The following is a 15,527-nucleotide window of genomic DNA, read 5'->3' on the forward strand; positions in this document are numbered from 1 at the left end:
GGACATAAAGGACAATATATATGTTGGGTTTGGTGCAGGGTGGGATGTGAGGAAGATGCAAGAGGTGGGGTGTGTTTGCTTTCTTGGGAATTGGAGGTTGATGTGAGGAGTGAGGGACAGGTGTGATGCAGAGGGAATCGATGTGGTGACTCACCTCAGCTGTCATTCACCTTTTTTTGGCACTGGGTTCCTGGTCAGGCTGGCAGCACTGACTGCCTCTGCCAACAGTCATCGCCCCACCCTGGGGAAGAGGGTGTCCCTTCTCTCCTCCCCAGTGTCCATCATTCTGTCCAGCCTACTCTCCATGAAGCATGGTGCAGGTCTTCATAGAACCATCTTCTTGGTTGGGATGAGAGTCTGTGGTAAGTGGAGTGTAATTCCAGCCTGTCAGGCTCTCCAGTGAATCAGACGCCAGAGGGAATGAGAATTGCCCTCAATTCACATGGGCACAGTGCTGGTCCATTTGCATGCTGTGACTCATTTGTGAATTGTAAGGAACCTCTTTTAAAACCTTGCCTGACCCCCCATTTCCCTTTTTATTTTGTGTCTTGCTGGCTCTTTCAAATCTGCAGGTTTTAGCTTTAACCTGAAACACCCCTAGTCTAAGCTCCTAGTCTAAGCTATCATTTAAATTGCCCCAGGTCTCCCCTTGGTGCGGTGAGCTATGTGGCGTGACCATGTGACAACATATTTGATGGATCTGGCTAGCAGCCAAACAGATCTTCTGGAATTTTGGGTATTATCCAATCCTTGATTTTGATTGGGAGAACCCTTCAGAATGTTCTGGAAACACAGGCAAGCTCCATTTTGCAGAGTTTAAGTTTCAGTTCTGTGAAACCCAAGGCAAGAAGCAGGTTTAAAACACTTTTCCTCTATCAGCTCTTCAGCTTGCCGATTTAAATGCTTAAACCAGCCTGTGAAAGTAAATTCTGATTGAAATGCTGAAGCAGATCTCTCTCCTCTGATAACTTCTGACAAAATACCTTCCTCTTTCTGCACACCCTGGAAGCTGTTGGCAAGTAGTCTATTCTAATCAGGCAACCGTGAACCAAGAGCTCTGAATTCTCTCTCCCCTATTAGATTCTTCCTGAAAGTTCAGGTTAATCTGCAGGAGGATCCAGACCAGCACCACCTGCTGGCAGATTGGGTGTTTGAAAATCCATTTGTAACTCTCATGTTGAGAACTTCACTTTGATTCAATAGTTTAACTCGTGGATGCAAGTTGGAATTACACAGACCTGGGGGGAACCTTCTCAGTGAAAGCCCAAGCCAGAGGAGATGAAGGTAGCTACAGAGCAAGCCTTACAGCTAATTTAAAGCAGATACGAAAAAGTTTGAACCAACCAATGTTTTTCAACACTTTGTGTCCTGAGAAGATTGTCGTCAACCAAGATCACAACCTCAATGTCATAATATACACCAGTATATCATGGTGCTGATACACACACACTGATGGACACACAGCGGGACCAATCAACACACACAACACCGCAGCCAACCACCAGTTAGAGCACACTCACTATAAAGACAGGGGGCATCAGAGTTCCCGCTCATTCGGGATGCAGCCTCCGAGAAGGACAGAGTTTACAGCACAGATCTTCACCATGTGCTGAGTGCATAGACTGGTTAGGACAGGCATAGGTCTTTAGTTTAATCTAACATCGTGTTAACCCACAGTGAAAGTATGTTCAACAGTTTCTGACTTAATGAAATAGTGTTGCACTATTTTAAGTGTTGGTGGCCTGTATGTGTTCCACGGATCCAGAGCACCCAACACATCACTCAGCAGTGAAGATACACATCTCTCATTCCCAGTTTAATCCCAGTTATTTTGATCTTCCCTACCCCCACCATGTGTCCGTCATCTGTGTGTCTGGGTGGAAGGTTGGACAGAGTTAGGGGAATAATTAGATCAGCAGACCATTGTTATATTGTTGTCATGACATGATTATCTATTTTCCTGTTATAAATAAACAGTTTAAACATTTTGTTTACTTGCAATCTGCAGCCTGTAAGTCATTGGGGCAGTCAGGGGTCAAAGATCTCAGGGAACAAATTATTGATTTATTCACTTACGTTGGGACTCCAGGGTCTGTGGGCTGGAGTTGACCGTGCACACACCCAGGGTGTTGTAAAAGAATAGCAAAGGCAACACTTAGGGCGTGATTTAATGTTAAAGTTTCCAAGTGTGGTAGTGAGCGGGAACTGGCTGACCTTCTCGATGCTCAACCCAACGAGGCTGTCTCCGGTATAAAATGTTAATTGGTCCACTTTACGAGGCCCCATGGGCTTCATGCTGGAAATCATGGTCGTGCCAACTGATTCACCAGGACCATGGATGCCAGCTCCTCGCTAACACAGGGGAGCTGGACTTAAACCAATCCCACAGAGCAAACCCCACACAGCCATGGCACCGAGGAGAACAGCCTCATAATTCGGAGATGCCGACCTTGCCAGATTGGTGGACATGCTTTAGACCAGACTGAATGCCCTGAGTGGCTCGGAGGGTCAGCCACAGGGCAGCTAGTACCACCTGGGAGGAAGTGACAGCACCTGTCAGCTCCGAGAGCATCATCAGGAGGACTGGCACCCAGTGTCATAAGAAAATCAACGATCTCCACCAGGCTACAAGAGTGAGTTGGCATGGGCCCCCTGGCACCACCCCCGCCTGCCACCCTCGCCCCCTCCACTAGCATGCGCCTGACACTGTCCCCATCCAGCACCGTACCATGCCCTGGACTATCTATGCCTAGCAGTGTCACCCACACCATACCCTCTTCTCCCACCCCACCACGATGAATGAAGCACGCGGCTAACGATGCCCTCTGTGTCCCCACAGGTGATGTTGGCCCACAACAGATGGAAGAGGGCCAATACAGTTGGTGGGGCAGAAGACATCAGTCCTCATCTCTACGAATAACTGGCCCTGGAGGTCGCGGCGGTGACCGAGGTGAGGATCCATCGGCCCCCATCCAGATGGCCTGTGACATGAGAGTTGTTAAGGCCATACAGCATGATCCATCTGTCCCATTGACCACATGTCCATTCTCCCGCAGGATCTTCATCCGATGGTGCCGGTCCATCCGGGATAGTTCCCCGACCCCCACACCTTCAATGAGAACACCATGGATGGGAGTTCCGAGGAGACAACTGTATTCACGGCACAGATGTCACCTCCACCCTCCAACAGTGCTGAGACACACACATCGGTGAGTGATAGTAGTGGTCAGGCATCTGGGGCACATTCTGGTGAGCATCAGGTGCAGACAGGAATGCCCAGGAGAGACAGCAGTCGGAGGTTTGCTGAATCCCAGGACCCAGCTGGATCCCAGTCAGATGCTGAGCCTCTGCAACATGTTTACCCAGAGCTGATGCAGTCAATAGGGTGCAGCGTGATATTCAGAGGGGATGTCAGTGACACTCCATAGCTGATTGGAGGAGTCCCAGAGGCTACGGGTACAGGAGATAGCACCGGCAAAGCGTGGCATCGAGGCCAACACTGCTAGGGTGCTGACTTCAGTGGAGAGCCTGGTGCCCAACATCAGCAGCATGAGTGGAGGTGTCCATCGTGTGGCTTAGTCAATGATGGCCATGGCTGAGTGTCTCAATGACATGTCCCACAGGTGGACATTGCTGGGACACTCCTGAGCATGCCCCAGTCACTGAGGAGCATCGCCAAGGGCGTTGACACCATGCTGCAGATATTGGGGAGCCACCAGGCTGGCAGATTCAGATGACAGAGAGGAAACTGGGGCTTAATCCAACTGCCCCTCCATCCTAATGTGACCCCCAGGGCCCGATGGGCACCAAGCGGGGGGACGGGGCACCGGGTGCCAACCCGGAGCCACCGTACGGAGTGGCAAAGGCCCGTCACCAGCTCCCCGAGTTCCAGCCACCTGACAACAGCGCGTCTCGGAGTCAGTTCAGAACAGGGCAGCACGTTGCCAACCGCAAATGGGCCAGGGCCCTCCAGCCCCAGGGCCCCTGAGGACGCCTGTAAGGAACTAATTCCTCGTCTGTTTCATGTTTCTCTTTTAATGCCTGTCCTGCTGACTGGTTTTAAAATCACAGACTTTTGGTTTTGAACTGAAACCCCCACCCCCTGCTGCAATCTGCTATGTGGACTGATCCAGTGTTCTCTGTGGCATAGCCCATGATGTCATTTTGATGGACTCAGCAACAAGCCAATCACCTCTTCCGGAATTCCGGACCTTTTCATATTTTCACTGGTGATTGGTCAAGCACTTCAGGATGTTCTGGAGAACACAGACAAGTCATTTTGCAAAGTAGTTTCACTTGTGTACTTAGACCGAGAAGGCAGCAAAACAGAACTCTTGGCTCGGCGATTTAAATTGGTTCCAGTCAGGCTCGAGAAGCCACTCCTATTTAAAAGCCAGCAGACAGTTGTCAGGTCCATGAGAATTTTAAATCTCTGTTTGGGATGGCTAGTGATGTAAAACACCCTTCCTATCAGCTAAGGCTCTCAATTAAAGTACCCTCCAGCCGGCCTGCGAATGTTCCACTTCTGAGTCAAAGGATGGGGAGCTGAAACTGACTTTTCTCAACTGAAGACCTGTGGTTAAAGACCTTCCTCTCTGCAGTCAGTTTAACCTGTGGAAGGACCTAGTCCAGCACCATCTGTAGGAGGAAGGGATTGTTTAAAAACCAAGTGAAATCCTTAGGTGAAGAATTCTAATATTACCTCAGTGGGTCTGAGGGTTAGATCGGCAGAGGCTCTACAAATGCAAGTGACTATCAGGAGGGAATTCTACTGCCTCCAAGTTTTTAATTCCAGAGCCTTAATTGTCTGCATCTTCCCTATCGCCACCCGCACTTCCTCCACCCCCATAGACTGCTCCAACCCTGCCCTCTCCTCCTCTCCCACCTCAGGACACCCGTCACAGAATCATAGAATTTACAATGCAGAAGGAGGACCCTCCAACCGTCTCAGAAACTCCCTCATGTCTGACTCATTCTCCGGAGGCTCTGATTAACACTTTCTTGTAAAACTCTTCAAACACCTTGTTCACCGGCTCCGGGGCCACCACCAACTCCGTGTCCTGTCCTGGACCTGAACAATCTCTCTCGCCGCCGCCTGCCGGCAGAGCTGTCCTACAAACAAGCGGCTGGCCTTCTCCCCATACTCGTAGACAACCCCCTTCACCTGCCTTAATTGCCGGATTGCCTTTCCCATGGACAGCTGGTCAACCCTCGCCTGCAGCTCCTTCCTCCTCACCCGGGATCCAACCGTTGCCGTTCCTCTCTTGCCTCCCTGTCCACTTCAGCTCTCACTACCGCTTTGAACACTTCCCACATCACTAATAGCAACACCTCGCCATTCCTATTAAACCCTACATAGTCCTCAATCCCTTTCCCATTTTCGTGCAAATGTTTGGATCCGGCAACAACCCCACATCCAGCCTCCAGGTAGGCCTCTATGCTGGTCCCTTCTCCAGGACCGCATCCACCCAATGTGAAGCAATGTCCAAGAAAACAATCGCAGAACATTCACTCTTCCTCACCCCTTTCCCAACAGCGCTTTTCCCGAAATAAAGATGTCTATCCTCGAATAAACATTTTGTACTGGCAGAAAAAATGAATACTCCCTCTCCCTTGGGTGCAGAAACCTCCACGTGTCCAACCCCCCCATCTTTCTCATAAATGCAGCCAACAATTATGCCCCCCCCCTGAGGGGGCAGTGAACGTGACCCAACAAACCAACCAAGCAGTTCGACACTTCGTGTCTTTGGAACATCGCGAACCACAACCTCAGCAGCGGGGATCCCCAAATCTCTCATACCTCGTAACCCCAGTTATTTTTTAACCTTTCCTCCCACCTTCACTGTGTGTCTGTCTTGTGCGTATCTGGGTGGAGTGTGCGATGTGGTTTGTGGATTATTTAGACTAGTAGATCATTGTTCCATTATTTCCATTATATGTTCATCTTTCACTCTTGTTATAAATAAACAGTTTTTTAATGTTTTACTTATAAATCTGGTGCCTGTAACTCATTGGAGCAGTCAAGGGTTAAGGATCTCAGGAAAGTACACAAATTATTGGTTAATTTAATTATGTTGGGACTCCCGGGTTTATGAGGATGAAGTTGACTCGCCCAGGGTGTCATTACACGCTCGCCAGGGGCATCAAAGGCCACCGGACGCAATGGGCAGCAGGATGCCTCCACCTGTAATGTGCATCTTGGGGATATTCCTAGACACAGCGGTAGAGCACGGAAGGTTAGGCAGGTCAAGGATCGCTAAGAGGGCAATGAGGATAAGGGTGGGATGAGGGGGAGAAGGTTGGGGGAGGGATTGCGAGGGGTGGAGAAGGTGGGGTGGCACCATCGGGGGTTGGGCAGTTGCGGACACATATGTGCATTAGAAAACGTTGCTCCGAACCTCTGGCACTTTCTATAACGCCTCTGACACTTTCTTCTGCAATGCCGGCCAACCACCAATCCCCTACCGCAGGCCCCTGGGCATGGTCCTGGATTCCCCCACCCAGACACACCACGTACAGGTGATGGGTGTGAGCAAGCATTCAGCAGACAGGCAGAAGTCAGATTGAGGAGCACCAGTGCTCAGCCCTCAGCGTCATCATCCCCTACCTATGACAGTGACCCGCTGGCAGTGCCGACACAGTCCCATCACCCTGGATTTATGTTACACACACGCTGGGATTGTAGAACAGGGTGGTTGGTAGGGGGGAAGGGGGGGGAAGGGGAGGGTGTGCGATGACGGATAAGGCCATGTCTTATGTGAAGCGGGTGAGGATGAGGGAGTCCCTGACACTCCGGGCTTGCCAACCCTCGCCATTGCTGCCTGTCCTCCATCCTCTGGCTGGTCCTGCGGGTCCACCCCGGGCTCATCCTCCAGCCCTTCCTGGTCCAGCGCCTCCTCATCCTTCTCGTTGGAGGTGACCACATGCTCCTCCCTCTACACCTCCAGCTCATCGCCCTGCCACTGGGCCAGGTTGTGGAGGGCACAGCTGACAACCACAAAGTGGGCGATCCTCTGGGGAGTGTACTGCAGTGCACCACCTGAGTGGTTGAGGCATCAGAACCACAATTTGAGGAGTCCGATGCACTGCTCAATTACAGCCCGGGTGGCTGCATGGGCCTCATTGTATTGGGTCTCCGCATCGGTCACGGGCCTCCATACTGGCATCATTAGCCAGGTCCTCAGCAGGTACCCCTTATTCCTCAAGGGCAAACTGACCATCCTGGGGAGGCCCTCGAAGAGGCTGGGGATGTCCGTCTGCCCCAGGATATAGCTGTCGTACAGACTCCCTGGAAAGCGTGCGCACACGTGCATGATCTTCATGTGGTGGTCGCACAGGAGTTGGATGTTCAGGGAGTGGAACCCTTCCTGTTAATGAAGGGCACTCCCAGATGGCCCGGTGCGCACAAGCAACATGTGTGCCATTTATTACCCCCTGGACCTGGGGCATCCCGGCGATGGCTGAAAATCCTGCTGCCCGGGTATCTTGTTGGGGCTGGTCCATGTCAACGTTTATATAGTCATGCCTGGGCAAACAGGGCATCCGTGACCTCACTTGTGGGCTGTAGCTTGCGAGATGCCACACAAGTCCCGCTCGAGTCCTAGAATGATCCTGATGGTCAGGGCTGACCTTGATGTACAGTGAGTGGGTATCCTCCTCCACCACGTGGTGCCAAGTCTGCAAGGTACCGCTCCTTTTGCGGCACACCCTGTCCGGCATCTGTTTGAAAGACCAGTGGCGCCTGTACACCTTGGGCTGTCGTCGGCCTCCCCCTCCGAATCCCTCTCTGGCCTGATGGGCGGCAGGATCCTCTGTGTTTGAGGTGGGGCTCTGCACATGGGCCGCTACCTCGCATCTCTGCCAATGCTGCTGCCCTGCCTCCTCTGGTGTCAGGCCGCCTGGCCTACCAGCAACCCCGCGAGGGCTGCTTCCACGGGGTCCAAGATATCATCCAGCTTGTGTAATATCTGTAAGGAATTGGAGAGGGTGTGAGACTGACAACGAGCGGTGTCCTCCACCATGGGACCCTCCATTCCCCCAGTACTTCCACCTTTTCTCCTCCCACATTCCCTGCCATCCGGCACGCCCTGCCCACGTACCAATGGCCACAGCAGGGGCCGCTGGTCACTGGACTCCACACTCTGTACCCCAGACACCACACATAATGGTAACTGGACCAGGCACTGGTCCCCTCACCAGTGCACACACCCACCCTCTGGTCGCAGAGATTGATTGATTTGCTTTATTGTCACATGTACCGAGTTACAGTGAAAAGTATTGTTCTGCGTACAGTCCAGACAGATCGTTCCATACATGAAGAAAACATAGGATAGACATAAACACACCATGTAAACACATAGACACAGGCAAAGGGTGAAGCATACGGAGTGTGGTACTACTCAGAAGACAAGGCTGGATTCTCCGCCGGCGGGATGCTCCATTTTGCCGGCCGCCGGGGGGTTTCCCAACGGTGTGGGGCTACTCCACAATGGGAAAGTCCACTGATTAGCAGGTATAACGGAGCATCCCACCTGCGGGGTGAAGCAGAAATGTGGCACGGCGGAGCGGAGAATCCAGACACAAATGTGTGAAGAATCATAGAATCTATGGCATGGAGATAGTCCCTTCGGCCCAAACTGGTCCATGCCAACCAAAAAGCCCATCTCAACTAATCCCATCTGCCTGCCTTTGGCCCATGTCGCTCTCAATCGTTTCTATCCATGTATCTGTCCAAATGCCTTCTAAATGTTGTCAGTGTCCCTGCCTCAACCACTTCCTCCGTCAGTACATTCCACATACATAATAATAATCGCTTATTGTCACGAGCAGGCTTCAGTGAAGTTACTGTGAAAAGCCCCTTGTCGCCACATTGCAGCGCCTGTTCGGGGAGGCTGGAACGGGAATTGAACCCATGCCGCTGGTCTTGTTCTGCATTACAAGCCAGCTGTCTTAGCCCACTGTGCTAAACCAGCCCGATGCCACCCTCTGTGTAAAAAAAAAGTTGCTCCTCAGGCTCCGAAGGACCTGCCTCCTCTTAACTTAAACCTAGGCCCTCCAGTTCTTGATCCCCCAACCCTGGGAAAAAGACTGAGTACATTCACCCTATCTGTGCCTCTTATGATCTTATACACCTCTATAAGATCACCCCTCAGTCTCCAAATAATAAAGTCCTGGCCTGTCCAATCTCTCCCTATAACTCAATCCCTTGAGGCCTGGCAACATCCTTGTAAATCTCTTCTGTACTCTCCCCAGTTTAATAACATCTTTCCTATAGCAAGGTGACCAAAACTGAACACAATACTCCAGGTGCAGCCTCACCAACATCCTGTACAACTGCAACATAACTTCCCAACTTCTGTACTCAGTGCCCTGACTCCTTGACTGATGAAGGCCAGCATTCCAAAAGCCTTCTTCACTGCCCTATCTACCTGTGACTCCACCTTTAGAGAACCGTGCACCTGAACTCCAAGGTCCCTCTGTTCCACAATACCCCCTAAGGCCCTACCATTCACCATGAAAGTCCCACATTGATGACTTTCCAAAATGCAACACCTCACACTTATCTGGATTGAACTGCATTTGTCATTTCTCGGCCCACTTCCCCAGCTGATCAAGATCCTGTTGCAATTTTTGATAATCTTCCTCACTGTCTACAATAGCACCTATTTTACTGATCATGCCTTGCACATTCTCATCCAAATCGTTGATATAGATAACAAACAGCAATGGGCCCAGCGCTGACCCCTGAAGCACATTAGTCACAGGCCTCCAGTCCGACAAGCATCCTTTCACCATTAACCTCTGCATCCGACCATCAAGCCAATTGTATAAACAATTTGCTAGCTTTCCCTGGATTCCATGTGATCTAACCGTGAGCAGCCTACCATGTGGACTTTATCAAAGGCCTTACTGAAGTCCATGTAGACTACATCTACCACCCTGCCCTCATCAACCTTCTGGTCATTTCTTCAAAGAACTCTAACAAATTTGTAAGGCATAATCTCCCATGCACAAAGCCATGCTGACTGCTCCTAATCAAACCCTGACTTTCCAAATGCCTGTATATCTTATCCATAAGAATCCTCTCTAATAAGTTACCCACCACAGATGTTATGCTTACCGGTTTATAATTCCCAGGTTTTTATTTGCAGCCCTTCTTAAATAAGGGCACAACATTTGCTCCCCTCCAGTCTTCTGGTACTTCACCCGTGGCTAACAATAATGCCAACATCTCAGCCAGGGCTCCCGCAATTTCTTCTCTAGCCTCACACAGTGTTCTTGGATATACCTGGTCAGGGCCAGGAGATTTATCCACCTTCGTACATTTTAACACGTCCATCACCTCCTCAACTGTAATGCGAACTGTCCCCAATACATCGCCACTAACCTTCCCAGGTTCCCAAGTCTTCATGTCTTTCTCTATGGTAAAGACAGAGGAGAAATGTTCATTGAGAACCTCGCCCATCTCCTGCGGTTCCACACATATAGACATAGAACATATATTGAAGAAGGAGGCCATTCGGCCCATCGAGTCTGCACCGACCAAGTTAAGCCCTCACTTCCACCCTATCCCCGTAACCCAATAACCCCATCTAACATTTTTGGACACAAGAGGCAATTTAACATGTCCAATCCTCCTAACCTGCACGGCTTTGGACTGTGGGAGGAAACCGGAGCACCCGGAGGAAACCCACGCACACACGGGGAGAACGTGCAGACTCCGCACAGACAGTGACCCAGTGGGGAATTGAACCTGGGACCCTGGCGCTGTGAAGCCCATATGTGTCCACTTTGGTCCTTGAGGGGTCCTATTCTCTCTCTAGTTATTCTTTTTACTTCAATATATTTAAAGAATCCCTTTGGATTCACCTTAATCCTCTCAGCCAAAGCTACCTCTTGCCCCCTTTTTGCCATCCTAATTTCCTTCTTGAGTACACCCCTGTATCCCCCGTACACCTCCAGGGAATCCCTTGATTCCAGCTGCTTGTACCTGAGCCAAGCCTCCTTCTTTTTCCTGGCCAAAACCTCAATATGTTTTGTCATCCAGGGTTCCCTTCTCCTGCCAGCCTTGTCCTTCACCCTAACACAGATATATAGATTTGGAACTTCACTTTTAAAGGCCTCCCACTTGCTGTAGGTCCCTTGTTCTCAAATAAGCTCCTCCAATCAACCCTTGCAAGCGACTGTCTAATTCACCTTGCCTCAATTTAGAACTTTTCAGTCCATAAGTGGGCATTCAGGCGCATGGTAACAGCGGGGAAGAAGCTGTTTTTGAATCTGTTCTCAGACTTTTGTGTCTCCTGCTAGATGGAAGAGGTTGGAAGAGAGAAACCCGGGTGAGCGGGGTTTCTGATTATGCTGCTCGCTTTCCCAAGGCAGCAGGAGATGTAGATAGAGTCAATGGGTGAGAGGTGGGTTTGTGTGATGTATAGGGCTGTATTCACGACTCTATAGTTTCTTATGATCTTGGGCTGAGCAGTTGCCATATCAGATTGTGATACAGCCAGATAGGATGCTTTCTATGGTGCATCTGTAAAAGTTGGTAAGAGTCAATGTGGACATGCCGAATTTTCTTAAGATTCCTGAGGAAGCATAGGTGCTGTTATGCTTTCTTGGTCGTAGCGTCAACATGGGTGGACCAGGAAAGATGTGCACACCTAGAAATTTGAAGCTGTCAACCATCTCCACCTCAGCACCATTGATGCTGACATTGATACTTGGCTTCCTGAAGTCAATGACCAGTTCCTTAGTTTTGCTGACATTGAGGGAGAGATTCTCTATCTCTCTCCTGTATTCTGACGTGTCATTGCTTGAGATCTGGCCCATTACAGTCGTGTCACCAGCAAAAGGGAGTTGGAGCCAAATTTTGCCCCGCAGTCGTGTGTGTATAAGGAGTATAGTAACGGGGCTATGTACGCAGCCTGTGGGGCCCTGGTATTGAGGACTATCATGGAGGGGGTGTTGTTTATCCTTACTGATTGTGGTATATCGGTCAGGAAGACGAGGATCCAGTTGCAGAGGGAGGAGCCAGGGCCTAGTTTTGGAGTTTTGAAATGAGCTTGGCTGGGATTATTGCGTTGAAGGCGGAGCTATAGTCAATGGATGCCTGACATAGGAGTCCTTGCTGTTGAGATACTCCAGGAATGAGTGTAGGCCCAGGGAGATGGTGTCTGCTGTGGATCGGTTGTGTCAGTATGCGAATTTCAATGGATCAAGGCATTCTGGGAGTAAGGAGTTGGTGAGTTTCATGGCCAACCTCTCGAAGCACTTCATAATGATAGTTGTCAAAGCCACTGGATGGTAGTCATTGAGGCACTTTGCCTGGTTCTTCTTTGGCACTGATGATGCTGGTCTTGAAGCAGGTGGGAACCTCGGAGCGGAGTAGGAAGAGGTTAAAGGTGTCCGTGAACACTTTGCCAGCTGGTCCATGCTTGATCCGAGTGCCTGACTGGGGACTCCGTCAGGACCCATTGCTTTCCGAGGGTTCACTTTCAAGAAAGCCGATTTGGCCGATCTGACTTTGGAAGCTGTGATGGTAGGTATGGATGTGTCCGAGGCTATTGGGCTGTTGACAACAGTTGGATGGTTTCCTGCTCGAACCGATTGTAGAATACATTGAGATCATCAGAAAGTGGTGCGTGCTGCCAGAGATTCTACTCGGCTTTACTTTGTAGCCCATTGTTTAAGCCATTCTACAATCGATGAAAATCCATATCGTTAGTCTGCGACTCTAGCTTAGTCTGGCAATGTCCCCGGTGCTGGGGCCCAGCCCCTGGGTGTTCGGATGTTGGCTGCTGCATCCTTGTTCCTTCTTGCAGTGTCGAAGCATCACAGTCTGATTGGGATGCTGGGTAATAACCCTTACATGCAATGCGGCACTTCTACCCACGGAATCCACTTGGGAGCTGTGAAGTGCTCACTTAACTATGATTGTTAATTCCCTATTAGCTCATAGCCTTCAGCCGCGAGGCCTCCACAGTCAGTGGGAGTTAGGGGTGGTCGGTGCAACAGATGGGTAGGTACTGGGGTTGCCTCCGTAATGGGTATACGTGAACCAGGGGGTGGCATGATGGACCCGTGGGTGCTAAGACACACACGTCCTCCCACCCCCAGCCCAGGGGTAACCCCCCTCCACTCATGGCTGCCCACCCTGACCGAGGCTGCCTCCCCTCCCCCGAGGTCTCCTCCCCCCCCTCCCCCCAGCACTGGGATAGCAACCCAAGTGCCTCCAGGCTCATTGCCTGGGAACGAAGATGGCTCCTCACCTCCTCATGTTCCCCCAACAGCCACTCCGCCAGCTTCACCTTTTTAAAAAGGTGGACTTATCAGCGCCCGCGTCACCACTTGCTGGGGAGGCAGTTCAATCATGGGAGGCCGTTAGATGGGGGTTCCTTTCCATTAATTGTAAGGAGATTGGCCTTAAGTGGTGATAATTGGTTTTGTGCCAAGCCACTGCGGGATCCTGATTTCGCCAACAGAAGCGGGCCGGTTAAATCACAAACCGATCGGCGCCTGGCTCAGTTCTCGATTTGGGCCCAGAATGCCTTCTGAAATTAAAAATACATTGCATCCACTCATTCCCCTTTACCCGTCCTGCTAGCTGCATCATTAAAGAACACAAATAAAATTGGAGAGGCTGGTGAATGGGTGTAGAGTTGGGGCTGGGTGCTGTGAACGTACACACAAAAGCAGTTAAAGGAGAGGAAATGATGTGGGGGTGAGAGGGCAACGTGATGTTGTTGGAATGTGATAAAATGGTGTGCCAACTGTCACACTATCTCTACCAGACACTTACCGGTCCATTGTAGCTGTAACTATAATAATTCAACTCGCCATTCTTTTCCGCCAGATAGAAGTGGATCCAGCTGTGGAATCCAGACACTTTCCCCCTCTTCACTTCACCTGTTTTCAAAAGAATTTGGTGTAAATTAATCCCAGGATTAACGATAGACGCAGAAGCCAAACCAACCAATTAGTAGCTATTCAGTCCAGAATGGTGGAGGCTGTGGGGATATCATGGGGTTCATTTCCGACATTTCCTCAAAGAGCGTGAGGGGAGCCGGGGGTTTACAGAGGGTGCAGCTGACTGGGAGCAGAGTCGGAGGGCGGAATTCCAGTTGGTTCAAAGAGCAGAATCTCAGCTACATTCTGTAAGGTAATTGTTGTCCTTTTTTTTTTTGGAGGCAGCAAGCTATAATTGTATCATTCAGCAGAATCACCAATTTTAGAGGGTTCACTTGAGAGAGTAGCAGCAGTATATATTTTTTCTAAGGGCCTAACGCGTGTTTCATCTTTAATTTTTTTTCCTTTTAAATTGCTTTGGCAATTCAGATGTTGCATGCTCCTCCTGTAGGATGTGGGTGGTAAGGGACACCACTAATGTCCCCACTGACTACACCTGCGGGAAGTGCACCCAACTCCAGCTTCTCGGAGACTGCGTTCGGAAACTGGAGCTGGAGTTGGATGAACTTCAGATCATCCGGGGGGCAGAGGGTGTGATAGAGAGGAGTTACAGGGAGGTAGCCACACCCAAGTTTCAGGGCAAGAGTAGCTGGGTTTCAGTCAGGGAAAGGAAAGGGAACAGGCAGATAGTACAGGGACCCCCCCATGGCCATTCCCCTTCAGAACAAGTATACCTTTTTGGAAGCTGTTGGGGTGGGGGGTGGGGATGGGGGGGGAGGACCTAACAGAGGAAGGCCCTAGCGGCCAGATCTCTGGCACTGAGCCTGGCTCTGTGGCTCAGAAGGGAAGCGGGGGAAATAGAAAAGCAATAGTGATAGGAGACTCAATGGTTAGGGGAACGGATAGGAGATTCTGTGGTCGCGAACGAGACTCCGGAAGGTTTTGCCTCCCGGGTGCCAGGGCCAGGGATGTCTTGGATCGAGTTTACAGGATTCTTAAGGGGGTGGGTGAGCAACCAGAAGTCGTGGCACACGTAGGCACCAACGGCATAGCTAAGAAAAGGGATGAGGATCTAAAAAGTGATTTTAGGGAGTTAAGTTGGAAGCTAAAGAGCAGGACAAGCAGAGTAGTGATCTCAGGATTGCTATCGGTGCCACTTGCTAGTGAGGCAAGGAACAGAGAGCGAGTGCAGCTGAACACGTGGCTACAGGGCTGGTGCAGGAGGGAAGGCTTCAGATATGAAGATCTTTGGGATATCTTCTGGGGATGTTGGGACCTGTCCATGAAGGACGGATTGCACCTACACTGGAGCAGCACTAATATCCTGGGCAGGAGGTTTGCCAGAGCTCTTCAGAAGGGTTTAAACTAGTTTGGCAGGAGAATGGGAACCAGAGCTATGGATCAGAGGATAGGATAACTGTTGAACAGGCAGAAATAGTATGCAGCAAGTCTGTGAGGAAGGATAGACAGTTGATAGGGCAAAGTTGCACTCAGTGGGATGGGTTAAGGTGTGTCTGTTTCAATGCAAGGAGTGTCAGGAATAAGGGAGATGAACTTAGAGCATGGATCAGTACTTGGAACTACGATGTTGTGGCCATTACGGAGACATGGATTTCACAGGGGCA

The 15,527-nt window shown here is 50.5% G+C and overlaps 1 protein-coding gene across 2 annotated transcripts in view; it reads right to left on the minus strand.

Annotated features, from left to right (window-relative positions):
• Positions 1-15,527, minus strand: part of endou (endonuclease, polyU-specific) — a 106,613-nt gene that overhangs the window by 13,197 nt on the left and 77,889 nt on the right. For both annotated transcript variants that reach the window (XM_072486877.1, XM_072486875.1), the window contains exon 7: positions 13,796-13,902. In XM_072486877.1, the coding sequence (XP_072342978.1) occupies positions 13,796-13,902 (107 nt within the window). The remainder of the gene's footprint in view (positions 1-13,795; positions 13,903-15,527) is intronic.

The sequence above is a fragment of the Scyliorhinus torazame genome, chromosome 21 (assembly GCF_047496885.1).
Source record: "Scyliorhinus torazame isolate Kashiwa2021f chromosome 21, sScyTor2.1, whole genome shotgun sequence".
In the NCBI taxonomy this organism is placed as follows: Eukaryota; Metazoa; Chordata; class Chondrichthyes; order Carcharhiniformes; family Scyliorhinidae; genus Scyliorhinus; species Scyliorhinus torazame.